Source organism: Perissodus microlepis, chromosome 17 (genome assembly GCF_051167445.1).
Source record: "Perissodus microlepis isolate ML-2025 ecotype Zambia chromosome 17, ASM5116744v1, whole genome shotgun sequence".
Classification (NCBI taxonomy): domain Eukaryota; kingdom Metazoa; phylum Chordata; class Actinopteri; order Cichliformes; family Cichlidae; genus Perissodus; species Perissodus microlepis.
This window is the reverse complement of record NC_140477.1, coordinates 24934368-24959144: the sequence shown is the minus strand read 5'-3', so window position 1 is coordinate 24959144 and position 24777 is coordinate 24934368. Positions and strand designations below refer to the sequence as shown.

The 24777-nt window shown below is 38.8% G+C and overlaps 1 protein-coding gene across 2 annotated transcripts in view; it reads left to right on the top strand.

Moving 5' to 3' along the window:
• The window catches only part of pik3r3b (phosphoinositide-3-kinase, regulatory subunit 3b (gamma)), a 176102-nt gene that overhangs the window by 74586 nt on the left and 76739 nt on the right, over positions 1–24777 (top strand). For both annotated transcript variants that reach the window (XM_084909540.1, XM_084909541.1), the window contains 2 exons: positions 7753–7945; positions 9439–9524. In XM_084909540.1, coding sequence (XP_084765666.1) covers positions 7753–7945; positions 9439–9524 — 279 coding nt within the window. The remainder of the gene's footprint in view (positions 1–7752; positions 7946–9438; positions 9525–24777) is intronic.

Genomic DNA, 24777 nt, shown 5'->3' with positions numbered 1-24777 from the left:
TAGAAATACATTCTGTGGATGCCTGTTCATAAACATCTGCTAACCATATTGTCATTGCTAAAAGAATCAAAGACAAATGGATTTAATTCATTCTTTGCCTATTATCTAGTCTATGGTTTTCAGTTTCTAAGACACATTCTGATGCAACCTCTATTCTGCATGGAAACAATTTTGACATCCATCTGCCTATAATTCAGTTTCTGCCACTGTACCAAGGTACTTGTTTTGACCAGAGAGAAGATATCAAGGTTTTGAGCATGTTTGCTGTATCATCACATCCGCAAGAATTTTGCCATAGATAAAAACAAGAAGAATATAATCCTCTGTCAGCTTTCAGCACAAACTGTACTGAATTATGGTCTAGTGTCAGTCTCTGTCTCTGTCCCTCTTTCTGTCTTTCATTTTTCATTTTCCATACACCTGACCTTCTTGCGCCCCCCCCCCCTTTACCTGCTGTCCACTCCACCCAGCAGGTCCTCTTCTCCCTGGCTTTTAGGGACTCTTGAAACTCTAATCCATTTGTCATAAAGCCTCCCTTGATATCCTCCTTTTTTTTGCTTTATGTGTGCACTGTGCATGGTGGAAATAAAAGACCTGTCAGAGACAGACTCACATTAACAGTGTCCGGCAGCCTCGCCTCTGTTTGTCTGCCCCAGGGCAACTGTGGCTGCAATGTAGCTCCACCCATCACCAGTGTGTGAATGGGTGGATGACTGAATGTAGTGTAAAGCGCTTTGGGGTCCATAGGGACTTAGTAAAGCACATAAAAATGTGCTTATTTTCCATTACCAGATGTCATCCTCAAAATATCTATAATTAATAATGACAAAACAGTAAATCAGTAAAGTATTCACCCTGCATTGTATGTTGCAGGTTTTTATACTCACATACATAGAATTAGTAAAAAGCCTTATTGTTCTGTCTTCATCTGTTGCTTGAAATTTGTTGATGTTGTAACACTTAAAATCCCCTCTCGTTAAATACTTTTCCTCTGGCTGTTCTTTTTTCCGGGAGTCATTTTCTCATCTGATCTGAATCCTTTTTTCCAGTCAGTGGCACATCATGGGAAATTCCCCTACATTATTAGAAACAAAGATAAAATGTTTGGAAAACTGAAGGGATTTTTTCAGAAACCTTCTGTACTCTATATGAAGCAACCAGTGGGACGTGTTTTTTATTTTTTGCCAAAACTATGTATTAAAGAAATTAAAATTTCTCTGAGATTGCCTGAGTAAGATCTGTGTAAGATGTAACATGACTGTTTAATTTAATCTATAATGCTTTTGTACATCACCTCAAACTTTATTTGAGCCTTAGATTAGTCCAGTCATATTTCTATTTTTCCTATTTTAAAGCTTTTTTGAATACCGAAAAATAACCTGTCATGAGAAGATGGTAATCCTGTAATCCTTCTCCCATTCGTTCCTGCAACATCCTGATCACAGTTGACACTTTTCTTTCATGGCAACAGAAAGATCTAAGAAGTTGCTTTCTCATGTGTACAAATGCCCCTTAGTCCCTTAAAGTAACAATGTCTGCAGAGCTAAAGTCATTAGATTTGTATCTGAACACTTGTATTTTTTTTTTTTTTACTTCAGAAGTTTCCCATTCTACTTAAATATGTGGTCTGTGAATCACTTATCTTAATTCTTTAATCAGAGGGCTTCTTTTTCCTCCAGCTTGTGTCTTCCTTATCCTTTCCCAGTCCTTCCCCCAGCGTTATTTTTTATGCTTCCAAGACTCATTCATTGCTTTTGTCAGCATTAGTTAACCTTAATGCTCTCACAGAGGTTATTATCTATGAGGATAAAGGCCAGCTGCCTGAGTCAGCCTGATCACTGTCCATCTGGACCTAAAAGTGTGAGAGGGAAAAAAAGAAACGGCTTTTCAGTTGGAAGGGTTGATGCATTCAAGGGCATTAATGTGCTGTTGTAACAGGCTCCAGCCTTCTGGTGTCATTATGTTCCCATTGAGACATGAGAGCATCAATGGAGGGTCACCACTGATGTTGGCTGATTAGGCATAGGTCTCAATTTACATTCCAGATCATCTTAAAGGTGTAAAATAGATTCAAGCTACATCCATACTGGAAGCAATCAGCAGCAATGTGGTAACCAGAAACTCTGGTCATTATATTCTTCATTTCCAGTTAATACTTGTACAGCTGCTGTTATTGTATATATATATATTTATATTTCTTCATACATTCTTATATAGTTCTATACTGTGTATTGTGTATTTGTTGTACAGTTATTTTATTTTTCAACTTTAATTTATATATTTTATCTTATTCTTTCCCAGTTAAATTTACCCTTCATTCTAATTTGTGTTGTACAGTTATTTCATTTTTAACTTTAATTTTTATATTTTATTTTATTCCTTCCTAGTTAAATTTACCCTTTTTAATTTTCATATTTATTTCCTATCTTATTCATAGCCTTTTCTTTTTTTCTTTAGGTCACGAGCAGTTGTCTAAGCATTTCACTGCATATCGTACTGTGTATGACTGTGTACGTGACAAATAAAATTTGAATTTGAATTTGATTTCTAAAAATTAAATGAGATTCTACAGATCCTTAGGTTCTTTTTGAACTCTATTTACCCTTACAGTGTTTCAAGTCCTTTGTCTACACACACACTAAATCAGTCAAAACTGCAATTTCGACTGAAATAAAAATGCATCTTATCTCCATGAAAACCCAGGAGATAAGAGGCATTTTTATCTCAAACTATAGATAATGCTGGTCTGGTCCTAACCACCATCATGTCAGCATGTCTCACACACACTCTTTGGCACACCAAGGAGTCTAATGTCCAGTTGTCCAGTCTCTCAGAGCCCCAGGGGGTCAAATAGGTGACCCAAGTTCTCGCTTCAGCCTTGACCTCCATTGATTAGTTGGGTCAACAATAATCAATAACGACAGACGGGAGGGGGGCTGAATGTGCCAGTTGTCTGTGATCAGTAGAGATCACACAGAGCTAGGGCTGACCTAGGTAACATGACCTTCATTTAAACAAACCAAACACACATATATACACCACAAGTGTCCCCTGAACCCCCATGAGACACCACCCTGGGCAGGAAAACACACTCAATGTTTGTATGTTTTAAATGTATTTTTACATTTTATACAAATGTCTCAGTTTTAAACTTCAGTTTTACAGCACCAGGCTTTAAATTTAATTAAATTCTATAAAAACCTCTCCTCAGTAGCTTACATTGTTTCATTGTAACAGAATCCTTACTGGAGTCAAAACAACATAGTTACATTCACTGAAAATGATACATGGATGTACTGGAAATTATACAAAGGTATTTCACACATTGCAACATTTTTATCTGCTTCTTTCTGACCTACTAAATATGTGTAAAGGTGTAAAATGTCACACTATTCTGAGATGTTGAGAGGGAAAAAAAGCAGACATAACACTTTAGGATGAATTTAGAGTATATTCCAGTTAATTTTACAAGCTCGGGTGTGATTTTAAAATGAGATTTTATTATTAAAAGGAATCAAATAAACTGAATCAGTAAAAAACAAACAAAATGAAACAAAAAAAATTGAACTCCATGAGCAGACAAATAGACTCAGCCATAGATAAAAAGACATGTTGTGTGGAGTGCAGTTAGGAGTCTGTTTGTCCATGGAAGATGAGCACTCTCCCACTGTGTCCTCCAGTCATAAACCCAACACGCAGCAGTCTCGGGCACAGATGTTTTTTTTATTTGCAGCTTCTTAGCCATGATAAAGGGCCTGTGCTGAGAGAGCTTGTCAATATGTCTGGTCCTTCTTGAACACAGCCCATTGTCTGAACCCTGGCTAGTACAAGAAAGGAATTGGTATATACCCTGCACAGCCTCCCATGGTGTCATTTTTATAACCATCCATTTATAGAGGCCATATGATTTTCTCCTTACTATATATTAGGCTAGCTTACACGTTACTGGCTGTTGGACTAGGACTGAATGCAAATAACAATATCCTGCCAAGGCTTTACATCTCCTCAAAGTCAGCAAGCAGTTAGCTACATGCTTAAATTGATATTGATGGTGCTGCTTCTCACCCAGCAGCACATCTATACTTCTGTTTAAAAGGAAAGCTGGAATGTTTCTAATGTGAAAAATGTTTGTGCATGTGCCATCCAGGGTGTCTGCTGAGCTGCACAGCATATCCTAGAATGCTCAAATGCATGCATTTTCACAATACTTACAGCAGGTTTGAAGTGCTTCTGTAAAACATTTTGTTTAAACGTAACGTGATGCTGGAACAGGAAGAAACCACTTGCCTATGAGACTTACCTTAGATAAAGGGCCAGTAATCAGCCCTCTATCTGTAATCTTTAAATGAAAATCAAATGTGTGGTTGACACATCTACTCATCACTGAGTCTAAAACAACAAGGAAAAGTGTCAGATGTCTTAACTTAGCCTTAAACTTGGACAAATGTCCCTGCAGCAGATCCAGTGTCCAAAAGACTCTGAATGTTTCTGTCAACATAATAATAATGGATTGCATTTATTATAGCGCTTTTCTAGGCACCCAAAGCACTTTACAATTCCACTGTTCATTCACTCTCACACACTGGTGGAGGCAAGTTACAGTTGTAGCCACAGCTGCCCTGGGGCAGACTGACAGAAGCGAGGCTGCCATATCGCCTCTATAGCCCTCTGGCCATCACCAGTAGGGTAAAGTGTCTTGCCCAAGGACACAACGACCAGGACAGAGAGAGCAGGGGGATCGAACCAGCAACCTTTCGGTTACAGATGAGCTTCCCAATCCCCTGAGCCACGGTCAAATATGAGCTTGCAAGGCTGTATTACAAACTCAGATTCACCATCCAAAGTAGTGGCTGGTGAACCACTGCTTAGTATGAGCACAGTATGAGAACCTTCCAGTCATGTGACTGTGACTGGCGACCTTGTCTCAGGTGTACACTGTCTCTTGACTTTTGATAGATTGAATTAATATGACCTTTACCAACCTTTATTTAAGGAGATTGGACTGGAAATGTGGGTTGTGGTCTTATTTGCAAGAGTCCTTCCTGCAAATAAAGACATGACATGCACAGGGTCAATTAATCAAATTGAATTTGTCTGCAATTATGACTTCCATACAGACTAGGTGACATTTTCTCAGTATTGCTGAGTGTAGCTAAGCTTGTAGAGCAGAGCAGTTACTAATCAGAAGGTTGGTGGTTCAATCCCTAGCTGCTCTATTCTACATGGCAAATATATCCTTGGGCAAGGTTGCTCTCTGACTTGTGTTTTTTTGTCTTCCCTGGTGCTTAGAGCAGCGTCTTTGTGTATTGTGCTGTGCAGCAGGAGATTTTTCCCTGTCTTGGAGCAATAGGAAACCAGAGTTGCTTTTTCAGTAAAGGCAAAAACTGAAAATGGTACATTCGTGTTCTTGACAGCAAGAAGTTCAGAAGGAAGCTCAGGCTTATTCTTTCTCCCTGTCTCCAACATGGTGACCTCCCTATTGAGCAATTCCTCACCCAAGGCATAAGACATGAAAAAAAATATCACGTGTGATATTATGCCCATGCAGTCCTTCGGCCATGTCAGCCACCACTCTTTTGCCCTGAGTTTGCTTCACCAGTGGACTTGCCTGTGTAAACTTGCATATTCCAGGCAAAGCTGGACTGTGCATCACATGCTGCCCATATTTTGATGGCATTGTGGTGGGGCATGGTCTGTGGTTCCGCTGCAGGGGAGGCAGACGCACCTGAGCGGCATCCGCAATCATGCCTCGCCGGCTTTAAGGCTGAACTAGGTCCTGCAGTGTTGTGGTTGTGGAAGTGTTCAGCCGCGAGCTGAAAAGCTGCAGCTGTGTGTGTGTGTGAGAACAGCAACTGAATAAAGTATGCTGAAAAGCACTGAAATGTGGATAGGTCTGCTGTGTGTTCATTACAAACATATTTTTCAGGTTTGCTTGCCATATATTGCTGAAATAGACAGCAGCCACAAAATGCAACCAAGCACTCGTCAACAGTCACATGAGGACCTGGATTGTACAGCAGGGGTAAACACTGTACCCACCTTTCAGTCTCAGCATTCCAAAGGCTTGCTGTTGCTTCAACGTTTGACCTGTAAACTCTTGCCAAAATGAGCAGCCCAATGTCAGCTTTCAAGTCAGTTACACCCAAGTCTTTCCAGCTGTCCCCACACACATGTCCTCTCTAAATTTGTCATCTGAAGTACAATATTTTCAATCGATGGTGTCATGAAGAGCTCAAATGATGGCTCGATGTCCTCAACATGGCTGACTGCGTATCTGGTGGGGCCTGGAACCATTTTGACAATATTATCAGTACTAAGTCTACCCTGTTGTTGGAGTTGGGAAAGGGACCATGTTATTTTTCCATTTTTGGAAGGGATTCTGTCTGCTGGTGGTTGAGAGACAGCAGGAGGGTTAACACTCAGTCTCATCAGATGAGAATTCCTCAAAACCAAGGTCCTCCTCAACACAATACTCTGTCTCTGACACATTCTCCTCCATGGCACTTTCACTGTCAAAGAGTTGTGCCAAAAACTCATTGACAGTAACGTTTTCCCAAAGGACATGTTTAGAGAGCATACAGATTGCAGAGTACACAGTGCACCAATGATTTAGAAAGAAGGCAGTCATGAAAGCTTTTATATGTTTGCTCCTCCCTTATTTTGCATGAGCTGTCATGTCCTTGCAGGAGATTCCCACCCACCACCACACAAGAAATATCAGTTGTAATTCAGCAGGTGTGAGGATAGTAGGTCACACACACAGAAAGACGTGCTTTACAAAGCTAAAACAACTCGGGGTAAAACTGACCCCAGAGGAGTGTCGATGTATGCAAAATGTGTACAGCCCAAATTTCATCATAAAAATGTTATGCTTACTTAGTTGCCCCCATCACATAAGGAAAAGTCAAGAAATAGGAAGCCAAAACAAAAAAGTTAACTATTAATTTTTGAATGATGATCATTGAATGGGGTCATTGTGACCCCATGCAATGCTTTACATTTAGCTGTGAATAGCTCCAGTGCAAGCTGGAGGCCACCACCTGATGAAGCCAACTGAACCACATAATCAGCAAAAAGCAGAGACAAGATTTTGAGACCACCCAAGTCGAAGCCTTCTGCCATTTGGTTACGTTATGAACAGAATCAGTGACAAAGCGCATGGTTGAATGCTGTCAAAGCTCTGCCAGAGGTGGGAGTTGAAGATCTGACGGACTAGGCCTCTGCCAGGCATTCCCAGCGCACCCTCACTAGATTTAGGCACACCAGGATAGTCCATTCAGACAATGAACATTCAGTGTCATTAACTAAATAAAAGCAGGAAAACTGAAGCAGTCGCTTTTATCTATTCTTGGTAATTATAAGGCTCAGAAGGTAGAGCTCGTTATCCACTGATCAAAAAGTTGGTGACTCCTCGAGTCATCATGTTGCAGTGTTTGGGGCAAGCCCAGAATTGCCCCAGCCAAGCTCTTTACATGAGTGTTTAAGCCCTGTAGTGTTTCTTTGACATTGTTGGTGAATATGTATTGTAATATGAAACATTGTGGTCTATAAAAATAAGAATTCACTGCAGTCTATTTACAAGAAAGGCAAGACCTGATGCTACAGTATATCTGTTATAGTTAAAATATAGTGTAAATACTATGTATTGTCTACTGCCAAAATGAACATAGGCTGAAAAAGGACATTTGATGAATCATTGTTATACCTAGTTTAATGCTCCAAAGAATTCAGGTGTTGTGTCTTTTTTTTCAGAGAGTCAGAGTGTGGAGGAGTGTGGGGATAAGCTGAAAAGGATCCTTGAGTCTTCCAGCATCCCTCAAGTCAACCACCAGCTCCTGGTCCACCTCACCGGACACCTGAATCGAATCAGCCAGCAAAGTCAAGCCTCCCCCCGGCTGCTAGGACAGGCCTTCACTGACATTATCTTCAAGCACCTTTCTCTTAGGTACAGATATAAAAACTATCAGCACCTTCAACACTTTCCTCTTGGAAATATCCATGCAAATTTTTTGGAGGAAACACTTTATTTCATGTGAATTTTCTTTTCTTTTTTTTCCAAGTTATGTTTGTGGCTGTTAACTTAACTATAATATAAGAGCCCGTGAAGGACAGGAAAGCAATGCTGTTGTCTCTGCCCTATATCATCATTAATAATGACCTGTACCTTAACTCTATGTTTTTGAAGAAAACTAAAAAGCACTGTAGTAAACGGATAGGCAGACAGACAAGTAGAAATTTTTTTTTTTTCATTCTCCATTAAGAAATGTTTTTGCTGTTTATTGAACAGGTCAATGAATTGACACAGAGGAAAGAGATAGTATATTAGGCTTTGGAGACTCAGACAAAAATATGAGAAACATTTATTTATTTTGGTCTTGTTCACATCAAGAAAAATACTAAATGATGTCTTACCTCATATTTTCTTTAGTATCTAGCACTTTTTGGTAATGCTCAGACAAGAAAAGATGTGTAATTGTTTAAATGCTTACAGACTGCAGAACAATTTAGGATTAATCAGAGATTCCATACACATGAAATGAGCTATTATGGCATCTGGTGCAAATAACATGGCACAATGTGAAATACCACCCCACTCTTTTTCCACCCGTTGTTCACGTCAAAGGTAAACTTGCCTGACCATGCTACACAAACAACCCTCATTTCTGACTCACTGACTCACTGACTGCCCTCCCCAAATCCAGTACATCTCCACAGTGCACAGTACCAGGAGAAGAAATTCCTTGGTAAATTCTGGAAAAACAGTCACAGACGAACGTAAGCAGGTCACAGATCAACAAAACAATTTCGGAAGCCTTGTTAAATGCCATTCTCCCAGCTCTCTCTCTCTCCAGGATGTTGATTTTAAAGCTGAGCCAAATATCACACTTGGTTTTCTGTTAGCAAGAGCATTTTTTTAATATAAAAGTATCAGCTGTTTTAGTTGGATGAAGGTAATCTTGTCACGTTTTTATTTGAGCTTGGCTAATACAAATAATCTTGGCCCAAACAAATCTCTTCTCCTTGTTGCTTTTCCTCAGTAGTGGTTTCTTAGCAGCTATTTGACCATAAAGGCCAGATTTGCACAGTCCCCTCTGAACAGTTGATGTATAGGTGTGTCGTGGCACTTGATGGTTTTTGAGACTGCACTTGGGGACAAATTCAAAGTTTTAGCAATTTTCCAGACTGACTGACCTTCATTTCTTAAAGTAATGATAGACTGTCATTTCTCTTTACTTAGCTGGTTGGTTCTTGTCATAATATGAATTCTAACAGTTGTCAAATAGGGCTGTCAGCTGTGTATCAACCTGACTTCTACACAGCACAATTGAAATTGTACCTGAAAGTACATCATGAACTATATTTACTTTTTTTATGCAAAACTTAGTTCAATGGTGTCCCTTACTACAATTTGTTTTCACTTTGGTGCTTTGTTTACAGTGCAGATGTAAATCCAGAGCATCACATCAGGATTTTGGAGGCGCTCATCACAACTGCAGGTCGAATGGAGATGCAAGCAGCACCAGGTAGGAAAATAACTATGGAGATGCACAAAATATGTTTTTTTCTTTTGCCTGAACAATACATTCACTGCACTGATGCATTCTTTCAATATTTTATTTAATAATTTAAAAATGTTCTTACACATGTATAATTGAATTATAAATAAATTTAATTATAAAGGAGCAATAATAGCTTATCATCAGTTTTGCTGCTCAGGGAAAAGGCTTTTTTGTTATTTTTGTTATGTGCCAAGAGAAAAAAGTTTACCTGCCCATATTTGAAAAAAGTATCTTGAATTAATTGTGATTAACCACATTTTTAAAAAGCTGAGTTGAATTTCACTAGCCACACTCAAATCTGATTGATGTCAGGCCTGAATCAACAAATCTTTATGATGAAAATTAATGCTGTACAGCTACATAAAAAGTCACAGTCAAATATTATGTCTCAATAGTGACATATTAGATGGAATTACTACAATCAAATTCTAACCTATAAAAATACCCCATTGCTGTCACATTGATGCACTCCATTTGGAGTCCATTCATATATTCAGTCAACATTTGAATTGTTGGCCCAAGGATAAAGAACATTAGCTTTGGGGTCTGCCATTCAATTATTCAGTTTTGGCAGTTGATAGTGTTCCTCTGCACTTTCTTTGAGGTCTTCAGTCATTTTACAAGTTAAGGTGCATGTTTTTCTTTTTCATTGGCAGGGCAAGGTGATATCATATCTGACAGAGCATCTCTTTGTTTGATGTGTACAAAGAAAAAGAGAGACAGAGAGAGGTAGGCTGAAACAGGGAGCTCAGACTCATGTGTGAGCATTTTTCTCACCCATTACCTCCACTAGTAGCCTTCAAATAGCATCAGTGGAGGTCAAAGGTTAGCACTGTGCCTGTTGGCTGTGTGTTAAGACCTCTACGTAGCTGTGTGTGTGTGTGTGTGTGTGTGTGTGGCACCTGTCTCAGGAGAGCTGCACTCTAAGGCTACGTTCACACTGCAGGTGAAAGCGCATCAAATCCGATTTTTTTGACCCTATGCGACCCATATCCGATCATGGTATGACAGTGTGAACGACACAAATCCGATATTTTCAAATCCGATCTGGGTCACTTTTGTATGTGGCACTGAATCCGATACATATCCGATGTTTCAGAAAGCGACTGCTGTATGAATGGTCAAGTCGCATTAAATCCGTCTTTTACGTCACTGACACAAGACAGACGGCAATTATCAGCGCCGGAGAAGCACCCGATAAGACATCGCGAAAGCTTCTTGGCCATCCGGTGAAACTGCTGGGAAGACAACGTTGGAGAAACGTTAACATTTTATTTGTACTGCATAATCTGCAGATTCAGACAGAAATCTGCAACTATCCTTTGAAGCACCGCTCCTCTCTAAAACAGCAATAAGGATAATTATTAGGTTATCTACATTATTATGTAAATAACAAAATAACTTAAAGCAAAAATTGGGAAACGTGAAGTCCGAAGTCTTTATATTAAGGGCCATCAGTCAAACAATATTGTTTGCTCTGGGTCTAAACAGAGCGCGTTGTGTGTGCCATCTTCTTTTGCGCATGCGGGCCGCTTTGAGCGTTCACACTAGAGCGCGTTTGCTGTCGCATTTTATTTGTAGTGTGAACGAGCAGACAAAAAAATCGGATTTGATCAAAAAATCGGAATTGAGCATTAAGACCTGCAGTGTGAACATAGCCTAAGTCAGTTTTTTTAAAATGAAGTCTGAATTCACTGAATTCATGACTGTTTCTCTGCTACCTGAGTATCGTGGCTCACCATCTCTGCTCAGTGTGACTGGTATCTGTACATGTGGGTTTATCCTACAGTTGCATGTGAAACCTTAGTCTCGTCCAGCTTGTGTGTCGGTTAGCATGCTAAAATAATGTGAGGGAGAAAAAAAGGGAGCATTGTAAACACCCATATAAAGCCATTCACATTCTGGCCCTCTCTCTGTGCTTTTGTTATGAGACATTTTGCTTCTCAGTCATGCCCACAACTTGGCAAGAATGTAATATACACAAAACACACTTTAAATGCACACATATGTTCTCTGTGTGGGCTGTCTGTGGTCATTTATTTGGCTGGTTATGCATCCCATCTGGGTTTGAAATTGACTCTTTGGAGAGTTTATCACAGCGATAGCTGGTGCTACCATGGTGCTTCCTTTGGTCCCATTTAAAGGAAAATTCTGGTTGATTGTTGGGTCTTGGCCATCATGTTTCCACCTTAAGTTGGGTGCACGTTATGTGATGCATAGGTTCAGTGTTGCCTGTTATATTAGTCTCAGATGCAAAGATAGCTGGGCCCAACATTAGCGTTACTGTAATCCAATTACTTTTTTCAAGTAACGAGTAAAGTAAGGGATTACTATTGCAAAAACGGTAATTAGATTACCGTTACTTTCCCGTAGGAACGCTGCGTTACTGCGTTACTAAAACCGTGAGTTTTTTGCGAGAATGTCTCATGACAGTGACGTAAGCGAGTGCGATGTTCGTGACAACAGCTGTGTGCAGATCAACAGTGGATCATATATCGAGTGCGGGAGAGAGTATGAGCGTGCAGCGTTTAAAGCGTGGAAGTACTGACCTTACTTTGAGTTTATTCCATAAAAAGTGACAAAAACATTAGTGTCCGTTGTGCGTGGGAAGAAAACTTCTTTTTACAGCAAAAAAACCTCCCTAAACTTCCAAGCAAGCACCGAGTGCGCTACGACGTAATGGGAAATTCACAGAGAAACTCACGGATTCTTCAACTGACCGCTGCGGCACACCTGCACCAGGGCAAACCTCCGCCTACCCCACTCCTGCTTTACAGGTGAAAATAGAGCAACAGGACCGCTAGTCTTTGATTTTCTTTATTTTCTGCTGTGTTTCACTTGCATTTATTTGAAAGACTGAGTGTAAACACAAAAAAAATATTTTATTTTATGTGCTGGAATGTGCAGAAAATAGGTTTAAATATTAAACAAATTTCTTCCAGTCAGAGAATGGTGCATATAATTAAATTTTTGCTTGATGCATAAAGTTAAAAGATTAAAACTAATAAAACAAGTTTTAAAAAGAGACTTTTCCATTTGATTACATTTTGTATGATGGATTATGCAGAAAAAGTAGAATTGGGCTGAAAGATCTATCGCTTTATCACCTATTCAGGTTGTAAATCGTGTTTTTAAAAAGTAACTAAGTAACTAAGTAATTAATTACTTTTGAAAATAAGTAATCAGTAAAGTAACGGGATTACTTTTTAAGTAATCAGTAATTAGTTACTGATTACTCAGTAATCAGTAATTAGTTACTGATTACTTTTTTCAAGTAACTTGACCAACACTGTTCAGCACAGACAAACAAGGTAATATTAGAATCTCACCAAGTGCCATGACCCTTCTGTGTGATTTTTTGCCGCACTGTGACATTTGGAGTGGGTTTAAAATTGATTTGCTTGGAGCATAACAAGTTATGATAGTATGAGGATACAATTTTGCCTGTGTATTTTCTTGATCATGTGTCTATACAATTTGAGACAAACTATCCCAGCTCTCTGTCTATATAATAAATCAATGTGTTGTGGACGGGTCAGATTGAATTTATATTTATATATTTTTTCAGTTAAATATATATGGAATCACCCTATATACTGCTTTACCTGTTTAACAGATATCATCAACTTATGGATTACAATAGGTTAGACCATTCTTTGCCATATGTCAACGATGCAAAAGATAATGGTGGGGATGCTGTAACTACCCCTAAACCTGATGCTCCAGTCTGTATGCCAAATATCCTTGGGCAAGATTCTAACCCCAAGTTGTTCGTGGCTCAAGAGTTGGGATTTCACCTTGTAATCGGAAGATTGCCGGTTCGAGCCCCGGCTTCGACAGTCTCGGTCATTGTGTCCTTGGGCAAGACACTTCACCCGTTGCCTACTGGTGGTGGTCAAAGGGCCCGGTGGCGCCAGTGCCTCGCCTCTGTCAGTGCGCCCCAGGGTGGCTGTGGCTACAATGTAGCTCACCATCACCAGTGTGTGAATGGGTGGATGACTGGTTGTGTGAAGCGCTTTGGGGTCCTTAGAGACTAGTAAAGCGCTATACAAATACAGGCCATTTACCATTTACCACTCCAATGCATCAGCTGCCATATGTATGTGTGTGAATCTGTAGAAAAAGTGTTTGTGTGAATGGGGCAAGTTGTATAAAGTACAGGGTGGGCCATTTATATGGATACACCGTAATAACATGGGAATGGTTGGTGATATTAAAGTCCTGTTTGTGGCACATTAGTATATGTGAGGGGGCAAACTCCTCAAGATGGGTGGTGACCATGGTAGCCATTTAGAAGTCGGCCATCTTGGATACAACTTTAGTTTTTTCAATAGGAAGAGGGCCATGTGACACATCAAACTTATTGGTAATGTCACAAGAAAAACAATGGTGTGCTTGGTTTCAAATTAACTTTATTCTTTCATGAGTTATTTACAAGTTTCTGACCACTTATAAAATGTGTTCAATGTGCTGCCCATTGTGTTGGACTGTCAATGCAACCCTCTTCTCCCACACTTCACACACTGATAGCAACACCGCAGGAGAAATGCCAGCACAGGCATCCAGTATCCGTAGTTTCAGGTGCTGCACATCTCGTATCTTCACACCATAGACAATTGCCTTCAGATTACCCCAAAGATAAAAGTCTAAGGGGGTCAGATCGGGAGACCTTGGGGGCCATTCAACTCGCCCACGACAACCAATCCACTTTCCAGGAAACTGTTCATCTAGGAATGCTCGGACCTGGCACCCATAATGTGGTGGTGCACCATCTTGCTGGAAAAACTCAGGGAACGTGCCAGCTTCAGTGCATAAAGGGGGAAACACATCATCATGTAGCAATTTCAAGGATATATAATTGCCTTGAGGTTTCGATTGATGAAGAATGGACCCACTATCGTCGTACCCCATATACCACACCAAACCTTCACTTTTGTTGTTCCAACAGTCTTGGAGGGATCCATCCAATGTGGGTTAGTGTCAGACCAATAGCGGTGGTTTTGTTTGTTAACTTCACCATTCACATAAAAGTTTGCCTCATCACTGAACAAAATCTTCTGCGTGAACTGAGGGTCCTGTTCCAATTTTTGTTTTGCCCATTCTGCAGATTCTGTGCGCCGATCTGGGTCATCCTCGTTGAGATGCTGCAGTAGCTGGAGTTTGTAAGGGTGCCATTTGTGAGTAGCTAATATCCACCGAAGGGATGTTCGACTAATGCCACTCTCCAGTGACATGCGGCGAGTGCTACGCTGTGGGCTCTTGCTGAATGAAGCTAGGACAGAAACTGATGTTTCTTCATTAGTGACAGTTTTCTTGCATCCACATTTTGGCAAATCCAACACTGAACCAGTTTCACGAAACTTAGCAAGCAGTTTGCTAACTGTAGCATGGGAGATGGGTGGCTTCGTAGGGTGTCTTGCATTGAAATCTGCTGCAATGACCCGGTTACTGCATTCACCAGATATCAACACAATTTCGATCCGCTCCTCACGTGTTAGCCTCTTCGACATTTCAATGGCTGTGAACAAAGAGAAACTTATAAATAACTCATGAAAGAATAAAGTTACGTTGAAACCAAGCACACCATTGTTTTTCATGTGACATTACCAATAAGTTTGATGTGTCACATGGCCCTCTTCCTATTGAAAAAACTAAAGTTGTATCTAAGATGGCCGACTTCTAAATGGTCACCACCCATCTTGAGGAGTTTGCCCCCTCACATATACTAATGTGCCACAAACAGGACTTTAATATCACCAACCATTCCCATTTTATTACGGTGTATCCATATAAATGGCCCACCCTGTACTTTGAGTGCTCAGGTAGAGTAAAATAAAAACGCAGTATAAGAACCAGTCCATTTACCATTTAAACCATTGTTGGGTGCTCTTTCATTGGTGAGAGCGCTGGTATAGACCGTACAATTGGAAATAAACAGGTGTCTCTCTCACTGTCATCATCCACTGTATTTGTAAAGATGAATGCAGACCAGCACAGTCTGTGGCTCACAGTTAGCATTATGGTTAATTAATGGTACTAAATTCATTTGACTGCAACATTTTAGCTAATAATTTAGCCACTTTGAACCTGTTAAGCAGACCTAATTTTGTCAAAGTTGTTACAAAAGCTGTCAGGCTGCTCTTTTGTGGAACCAGGTCACAGTTTCTATGCAGACATGTTCTAGTTTTAAAATGTAAAACTTATAGCTTATACTTAAAGCTTATAGTTAGGTGTGTAATAGGTACAGTAATACAATAATAAGAATCTGAAGCACCCATTATTTATATTTCTATAGGCTCAGACTCTCGTATGACTTCCAATTGAACACTGTTCACTCTCCAGGAGATTATATACCACTGCTTCATGTCATCCTGAGTCTTCTCTCTTCCATAGTTTGTGTTCTCTCCTTTCTATGCTCTGATTTTCTCTATTTTTTCTTCTCATCTCCCAGATGGGGGAGCCTTGAATGTTCTGTCAGAGACGTCTTTGTGTTAAAAAGAATTTTTCTTTCCCACCATTGCCTAGTGTTTGCTCATAGGAGACTCACTGATTGTTGGGCTTTCTCCAGAATACTTTAGGTATGTTTTTACCTTGCAGTAAAAAGCACACTGAGGTAACTGTTGTTGTGATTTTGCACATTTGCATACAAACTGTGTAGTAAGATACTTAAATTTATGTGAGCACTAGTTTGGTGCAGACTTTCCTGAGAGTTCTATTTGGACTCTGCATATAGGAAGCTAAGGAACTTTGAAACATGGTGCTCTTTGGCTGCTAATATGTGAACAATAAACCTAGTAATTCTCTCTGTGTATAGACACACACACTGTATGTGAGCATACATACATACATTTACAGTTCCCTGTAAAATCATGTAGTGACTGTAACCCACGAGGAGGAAAGTGCAAGCTTAACATCCAACATAATCCTGCTGTACAGGGTCAGCTGCAGGGCACACAGACACACACATACTGCAGATACACAAACCTAAATACAAACACATGCTAGTGTGATGTTTGAATTTCTGTAAGCCATCATGGTTGTATAATGTGATTAAGGTCAAACGAATGCTCAGCTTTTAGCTGCTGTATTTATTAGTATTTTGCATGTTTCTGTTTGTGGTTCTGTGTCCAGCTCAGTAGCACACGATTACATGGCTCGACTAATGACACACACACACATACACACACACACACATAGACAGTTAAAGTCATCCATCCAGTCCGTCCATTTTTTTTTTCATTTTGCTGTCATGACAAGTTTATTTAAAATGAAGTTTGGATGATGAGGTTACGATGAGACTCACTTTGTAAAATTTTGTAACCCAGTCAGTTATTAAAGCATGCATTGAGGACTTGTTAGTGTTTCTCATAGATTATGTTTCTATTTGTGCTGATAACGCCTTATTTTTTAACTGCTTTGTGACAAATAAATAATAATCAGTGTAATCAGCTACCAGTCTAGTAGGTCATTTGTCCAGTGATAGACTGCAAGTCCAGTGTGTACATCACTTTGTAGGTGATAGTTGATCACTAGTTAACATTCTAGGCTCCATTTGGATAGCTAACCAGTATATTAGCTTCTATCACCGAAAGGTTAGTATAAATTTAGCTAATACACCTGGCTAATTGGGCCACAGTGTTATTAATTACATGAATGATGACATTTTTTTACAGTTTACCTCTGTAGTTAGAAATTATGTTACTCTAAACTGTATAAATAGTAAGTAGTTATCCATCATGTATTTATTGCATTGTTTTATTTCAGCATGTTTGCTTTCTTCACCATTGCACCATAAATATGGTATACATGTTATTGTCTGTGTCAAGCTGTCTGTGTGTTGATGTCATGTTGTCAGTATTTTATGTTGTCTACTCTGTTATGTACACTGAGAGCAAAGCAATAGCTGGAGCCCAGGTCCTTGTATGTGTACACATACTTGGTCAATAAAGCCGAATCTGATTCTAAACAAACATTCTGTAATTGTTCTTCAGTCTTCAGAGTTATTAAAAATGTACCTTTGACCCCAATATTTCATTCAGGCTTCCCTCAGAGTATAGTCAGTTATATTTAAAAGTTAATATTCAGGGATGTCCTCTTCCCGACAGCACAGCACTCTCCCTCAGCCCTGTACAGTTTTATCCTTAGGCTCTATTAGAAGATTATCTTATAATGCCCATCATCCAGCACACTGCTCCCTGGTTGAGTCGTTTTATGATGTATTCTGGAAGGAAGCTCACCCATGGTTAATGTCCATATTTTGCTGTAATGTGCTCATGTAAAGCTTGAATTAACATCAAATAACCCCTGGCTACCATGTTTATCCCTTCATATGTAATTTTAAGGATCATGAGATCATGGAAACTATAGTTCCTGTCATGTACCACACTTCACTTACTCTGTTCACTTTCTTCTCTCTTTTTCCATTGTCTTGTAATAGTATGTTTCATTCCTGGTCTTGAAAAGAAAAAAAAATCAGGTGACTTTGCACAGTTTTGAGCTTTGTGACCACTCGTCTTTTACAGTGTTTTGCACTCGTCCTCATAAACATGTGGTTCAGCTCCATTAGAAAAGCTCATAGTGGTTCTTCCCTAGTGTTAACTTTTCTTTCTCAAAAAGATAACTTGGTAATACTAATGAGATACTTGTAACATCTTGTAATATGATATCACACTCATTTTTTTTTCATTGTGTAAATTTGTGTTTCCATGTTAAATGCAAATAAAACTGAAAAAATTAATCAATGATGTTTTGTTACACATTAGAAACAATGGTCTTGTGTGATGTTTTTTTTAATTTACTGGATCCACTGATTTATTAAATGAAGATTTTTTTTTAACTTAACATTTAACTTAATTTTTATTTACTGTTAATGTGACAAAGAGTGTTAGAATCCTCATTATCTTGCCACGATATATCTTTAGGGTTTTATTTGCATTAGGTGCTAGGTTACATACACTACAATCCTTTCTTCATTAACAAATATTTGACGGTTTCGTGAGAAACAGTTTTATACAGTACAGTTAAACATACATATTACTAATGCAGTGTCTAATTTAATGGTTTCCTAACTTTACTAATTACATCATAACTACTAATGAAACTGGATGTTGTATTTATACAGTTAGTTGTACAGTTACTGTATGCTGATTCTCATGTAAGTTCTTCTGTTATTTGGGTAAATGTTTAGATTTTTAAAGATACTTTTCAATGTATCTTATTCTTTGGTTAAAAGAACTCCGACATCAAGGTACTCTACCCAGTAGAGCAGGGGTGGGCAATTCCAGGCCTCGAGGGCCGGTGTCCTGCAGGTTTTAGATCTCACCTTGGGTCAACACACCTGAATCACATGATTAGTTCGTTACCAGGCCTCTGGAGAACTTCAGGACATGCTGAGGAGCTAATTTAGCCATTTAAATCAGCTGTGTTGGTTCAAGGACACATCTAAAACCTGCAGGGACACCGGCCCTCGAGGCCTGGAGTTGCCCACCCCTGCAGTAGAGAATTAAAGAGTAATATGGAAGACCCCTAAAAATGTCCAAGAATTAGCAGTAATTGTATGACACAGTTTATGGTCAAATTATTTTATTCTTCTCGTAATCCATCAATAATGCATTGGACTTCTGACCCAAAGTTCTAATGATGCACATAACTACATGGTAAAATAAAAATGAAACATCTGATTCTCCCATGTAGCAATTAAAAAAGGCTTGTTTTTATCTCAGCTGGGGGAGACGGCATGTGATTGCACTCACTCAGAGACATGTGCATGTGATGAACTGTGCCAGCTACCCTTCAAGCACGCATGTAGTTTCTACCAGCTGTGTGTGACATATTTGCTGCGCTGAAGGGCAAATGTGATGTAAAGAATATGAGATGGGATGGATGGGTGAGCTGAAGCCAGCCGTGAATACCAATGTGCTTCTTCTCATCTATGTCTCTGTCTGCCACCACCTGTACTACCACACTGTCTTTCGAACTCTCTTTGTTCCCCTTCTGTTCTTTCTCGCTGACATCACCTGAAGGAGCCCGAGGCAGATTGAGCAACAGTGTTATCACTTCTCTAAAATATGATTCAAGCACTGATGGATCACTCTGTGTCAAATTAAGCTGGAAAAATAGTTTCTGTAAAATAGCAGCTGAATGTCTAAACATTTTAACAGTTCTGTAGGGGTGGAGTGGGGGGGCGCTAACAGGCTAACAGTGCCATACATTGGTGGCTAAAAATCCAGGCATGCCAGACATTAAAGCTGCTCATCTGGTAACAACACGCTTCCACCTCTAATGAAAAAACTAAAGGTAGAGTACACCGGTCAGCAGTCAAATGATTTTATTTAAACAATTAAGGTCAAGGTTGTTTTTGTTGTCCTTTCTTTTAAATACTATTAAGGAAAAATAAGACTTGGATAGAAGAAAGAGAAGAATTCCCAAATACTGGATACAATAAAAAACATCTATATTTCAATATTCAGATAATAATCTCACTTTCCCTTAAGTAACCCAAAACATAAGAGACAACTATGAGAAACTATGTGCAGTATATTGATTGTACTGTATTTATTCTTATTTCTTTAACAGGATTTCAGCAAAGAAATCATCATCACCAGTAGCACTATACTCACTTGGTCTTGAAGGCCTTTGTCATCTATGTAAATGCAGCCTAAGTCCTTTGTCCTTTCTATGCTTCAGTCACACTCTGAGAGCAACTTGGAGTTAGTATTTTGCCCAAGAATATTTGGCATGCATACTGGAGCAGCCAGAGATCGAATCATATAGATGAAATTATACAAGCCTAAAACAACAGCGTGAGCAAGGAGTGCGTGAACTCCTTGCTCATGCTGAGATCAGGACTGTGGGCTCCAGATCAACTGGTGCGTGAACCAGTTGATCTGGAGCCCACAGTCCTGATCTCAGCATCACAGTCAGACTGGGAACTACAGAACAGCAGTAACAAATACTCTAGGTATTTGTTAGTAGGTGCTGTTTTAATGGTGGTCTCATGGAATTCATTGATTTTTACAATTTCCACAACATCCACACTTACTTTCAAAAACATGTATTAACACAATCTTGAGGTTTTTTTCTCCATTTTTTCTGTTGTTTGTTTCTTAGTATTCCATACAGGACATTTTTTGGAGGTTGCTTTTTTTCTAGCCTGCTGTGGTTCATGTGGTTTACAGAGTAGGTGATGGTAGTAGTTATGGTAAGAAACGTTAACACCTAATCTGTTGTAAGGCACCATCCTAGCCTGTGGTGCACCACTTGTTCAACCACACCAAAAGTTACAGAGTCCCATTATGATGCTCTATCAAACCCCTTATATCACTTGAAGGTCAAGGGCACTTTAAATGAAATCTGTGAAACCTGCCTGATATTATAAGGCCTGGGATGGATAAAAGTGGGAGAGAATGAGAAAGATTCATTTCTCTCATTGGCTCCCTATAAAGAAACAATCTCTACTTGTCCTTTTATGCTGGGAGGTTTATGGGTAACCAGGGAGTTGTAATTGGTGGCAGACAGCGCTTTAAGGCAGCAGAACCACAGGTGACGATAATCTGATGGATCTCATGGCACACATATAGAGCCACACATGTGTACTTGAGATTCACATGTACACAGCCTGACCATATGGATTTATGTGCTTGTGGTGCCTTAGAGGGATTAAGTGTAATGACTTTTGCATTGTCAGTGGAATGCTAAAAAATATGTCTCCAATTTTCTTTGTCTCAGACAAAGTCTTACGCATTGGTGATAAAAAAAATGGAACATCGTCTCTAGGAACTGGTTTGTGCCAACATACAACACCAGTACAGCTTCAATCAGCTGTGTTTATCAAGCATTACATATACAAGTCTGTGGCACTTTTTAAAATTCTTCATTCTGCATTTTGTGGAGATTCAAACTAAATTCTGTCACAGATACAAATTTTGGTGACTGTCAAGTTAAATATGGACGTACGTTGAGCATGACACATGAAAGAAATGCAAACAGAGAACATAACATCACATTTGCAGGGTGATGATAAACATGAAAATCACTTGGGAAATCTTTTCTTTAACAGATAGATGACATGCAGATGTTAATATTTCTGTGATGATGTGTGTGAAGTTTCATTCAGACTGACCCGCATGTGAAAAAAAACATAAAGCATTTTAATCATTATACATTGTTATAGTGAAGCAGGGACACAGCAGATGTCATTATTTCTCCTAAAATATTATTTTCCTTCATATGTATGTATTTTTATACAACTGGGTAAATACATAATTTTAAATATGAGAATTGTTTGTAATACTTGGATGAAAATGCTTTGCAATGAGTGACAGCCTGACGCGACCACCAAACGCTGTGCTTCTTCTGTTTAGATGCTTTGTCAGGGGCATTACAGCCCAGTTGCTGTTTATTTGTGGTCTTTCTGCACTTAGGGTGTGAAAAGCATGCTCTGCTGGAGTGAGCTCACTGATTGATTTAACCACTGAAGAATATCCCATTTCTTTGCCTTGAGACTCTTGGGTTGCTTTTGCAGCTTGCTTTGGGTCATTATCCATTTGCACTGTGTATAGTATATTTGTATAGTCTTGTACACTTCCAACTTCATTCTGCTTCTTCTACCAGCAGTCACATCATCAGTAATCACATGTGGCCCAGTTCCACTTGGAGCCATACATGCTCGATAACACTGACTGAATGTTTTTGGCTAGATGATGCTTCAGAACTACTGCTCCACACTCTCCTCCCATTCTGGTACAAGTAAATCTTGGTTTTATCCATCCAAAGAATTTTAAATATTTTGTGCTATAGTCTAATCAGGCTTTCCTGTTGTTAAATAGAATTAAAAAATTATGTATTTACATCCATGAAGGTTTATTTTGATTGTAGACCTTGACAATGAGCACCTGCCTCCCAGCCTGTTCTTGACATGGTTAGACATTTTAAGAGTTTTTGTCCTTACCAGTTTAAACAATTCTATCCTCCATTTGAGTTGTATTTTTTGGTGTTTGGGTGTTGTTGTTGATATTGTTGATAACTTCTAACTGTTTTTTTGGCACTCAAATTCATATTTATAAAAAAAAAGCTATATAAAATACAGATTTATTACTGCAAATCAACTTCTGTCTACTTCATTTGTCATTAAATAACGAATCTACAACCCTCATCTTGTCACAAAACTGCTTGTCAGTCAGTCAACTGTCCAATTAATTTCGAGTGTCTGTATTAAAATTCCTTAATGTAATTCCTAGTTAATGGAAACATTTGGTAACATTTATTTTAAAAAGGTTCAAATTTGCATTTCAATCACATTCTGATTCATTTAAAATTTACTGTGGTAGTGTACAGTGGCAAAACTGTAATTCGGGTGGAATTTGGCAAAGATTATGGTTTTGGACAAATGCAGGAATTCTGATAATAAACAAGTATTATGTATGACTGAAAAAAAATCTTGTGCTATTGGACCTCAGAACAGAAATGTAAAAAAAGACATCAGCTTTGACGCAGTACCATTGTTGAAGATGTCCTTTTTCAACAAAATACAGCCTTTTAAAGTAGCAACCCCTTTACAAATACACTGGACTTGTGCCGCATGCATTGTGCTGCATTCCTGTTTATTAAAGCATATTTGCAGATAAATAGGGTTTTTGTTTATCTCCATGTATTCATTTGAAGCAAAGTCCTCCACAATTTCGAGATCCCTCTATATTTTCCCTGCAGTGTTATTGCCGCTTTTAAAAATAATCATGCAAGAGGGTAACTAATAATGTTTTGACCAGTATGTTTATCATTTGTCTGCCTTCATTATCCTTATTGGTCTGTGATTTAGTATTTCTTAGTATTTCTTTGATTGATACATATGCTGACTCACTATTTTTGTGAATGTGTAAGTTGACTTTGAACAATTCACCTTACCAACAGCGGCATTCTTTTACTTTATCTTTATATATTCATTATGCTGCAGTTTGTGATATGTTTTCAGGTAGTTGACTAAGTTAACGTCTTCGTTACACAGAAACAATTCTACAGCACAATGTACAAAGATCCACTTTGAGAGATAAGTGTTTCGCCTTCTGCTGTGCCATTTGATTTTTGTTTTGACAGTCTTATCTGTGGTATATCGCTGCTGTCAAGCGCAATGAAACTTCACACTGCATGGTGCAGAGAACAGCTGTTATTGGCATACGCAGGTATGTCGTTAGGTGCTCATTTACGGATCACTTGATTTGCTTTGCGCTACTAATATTAATTGAAAATGGTCTCAGTTATCACTTAAATTAAAGTGAATTAATTGTACTGACCTAAAATCAATGTCATTAAAGGACATCTTAAAGAGACACATTTCTAGATCTAGAAAATCCACATGTTGTTCCCTTATTGATCACTTATTCACAGCATCATCGTGGTATGGAAGCTCTGTCAGTGAATAGTTTGAATTATTTAAAAAAGCAAAGGCTCTGTATCCCTTTAGCAAGATATACTAAAGAATAACGATTCCTTTTCTTACACCAGTTTGACTTCTTCCACAAAACACATCATTGCCATTTACACTACAAATACAAAAGGCTCTGATAACATTCAGGTTACCGTGCGTGCAGGGTATAGCAGTGTACAGTGGTCAGTTTGCAGATTGTGTCCAACTTATTACCCCTATACTCCTCCAGTGCCCTTGGAAAAATAGTCTCTAATATCACATTCCAGAGCCAGGGTTTGTCAGTTCTGAGCTGAAAGAGGATCTGATCCCACTACAGATACAAAGTTCTAAAATAAGAAAAATGGAATCTTACTTTCACGTGATTACTCAGAACTATGTTTTTGTTGCTGAAGAAATTCATCAAGAATCATCAAGAATTGACTTCTGGCATTTACAACAAACAAAGTCACAGCTAAGATGGAGGAAATGCAGCATGTAATGCATGTAATGCATCATTAACTCAAGTCATAATACCAGGATTTGTGTACATGTGTGCATGTGATAGAGAAAGGTTCTGTCAAGTACTGTATGATGGGTGCGATGGAGTGTTTTTCTGTGATAATGCTGTGAATTTGTTTTCAGTTGCAGAGCTGAGAGTCTGTAAATCTTCACTATTTTCTGTTTATGTCTTCAGTTTTTCTGCAGCACAAATTTTTTTTTACATTGTTTGTTAGAAACAAAAGCTATATGGGAACTAGGACAAATTTCTATTTCAATTCCATTCTGAGTGCGTCTCTGTTAAAATGTTTAAATCTG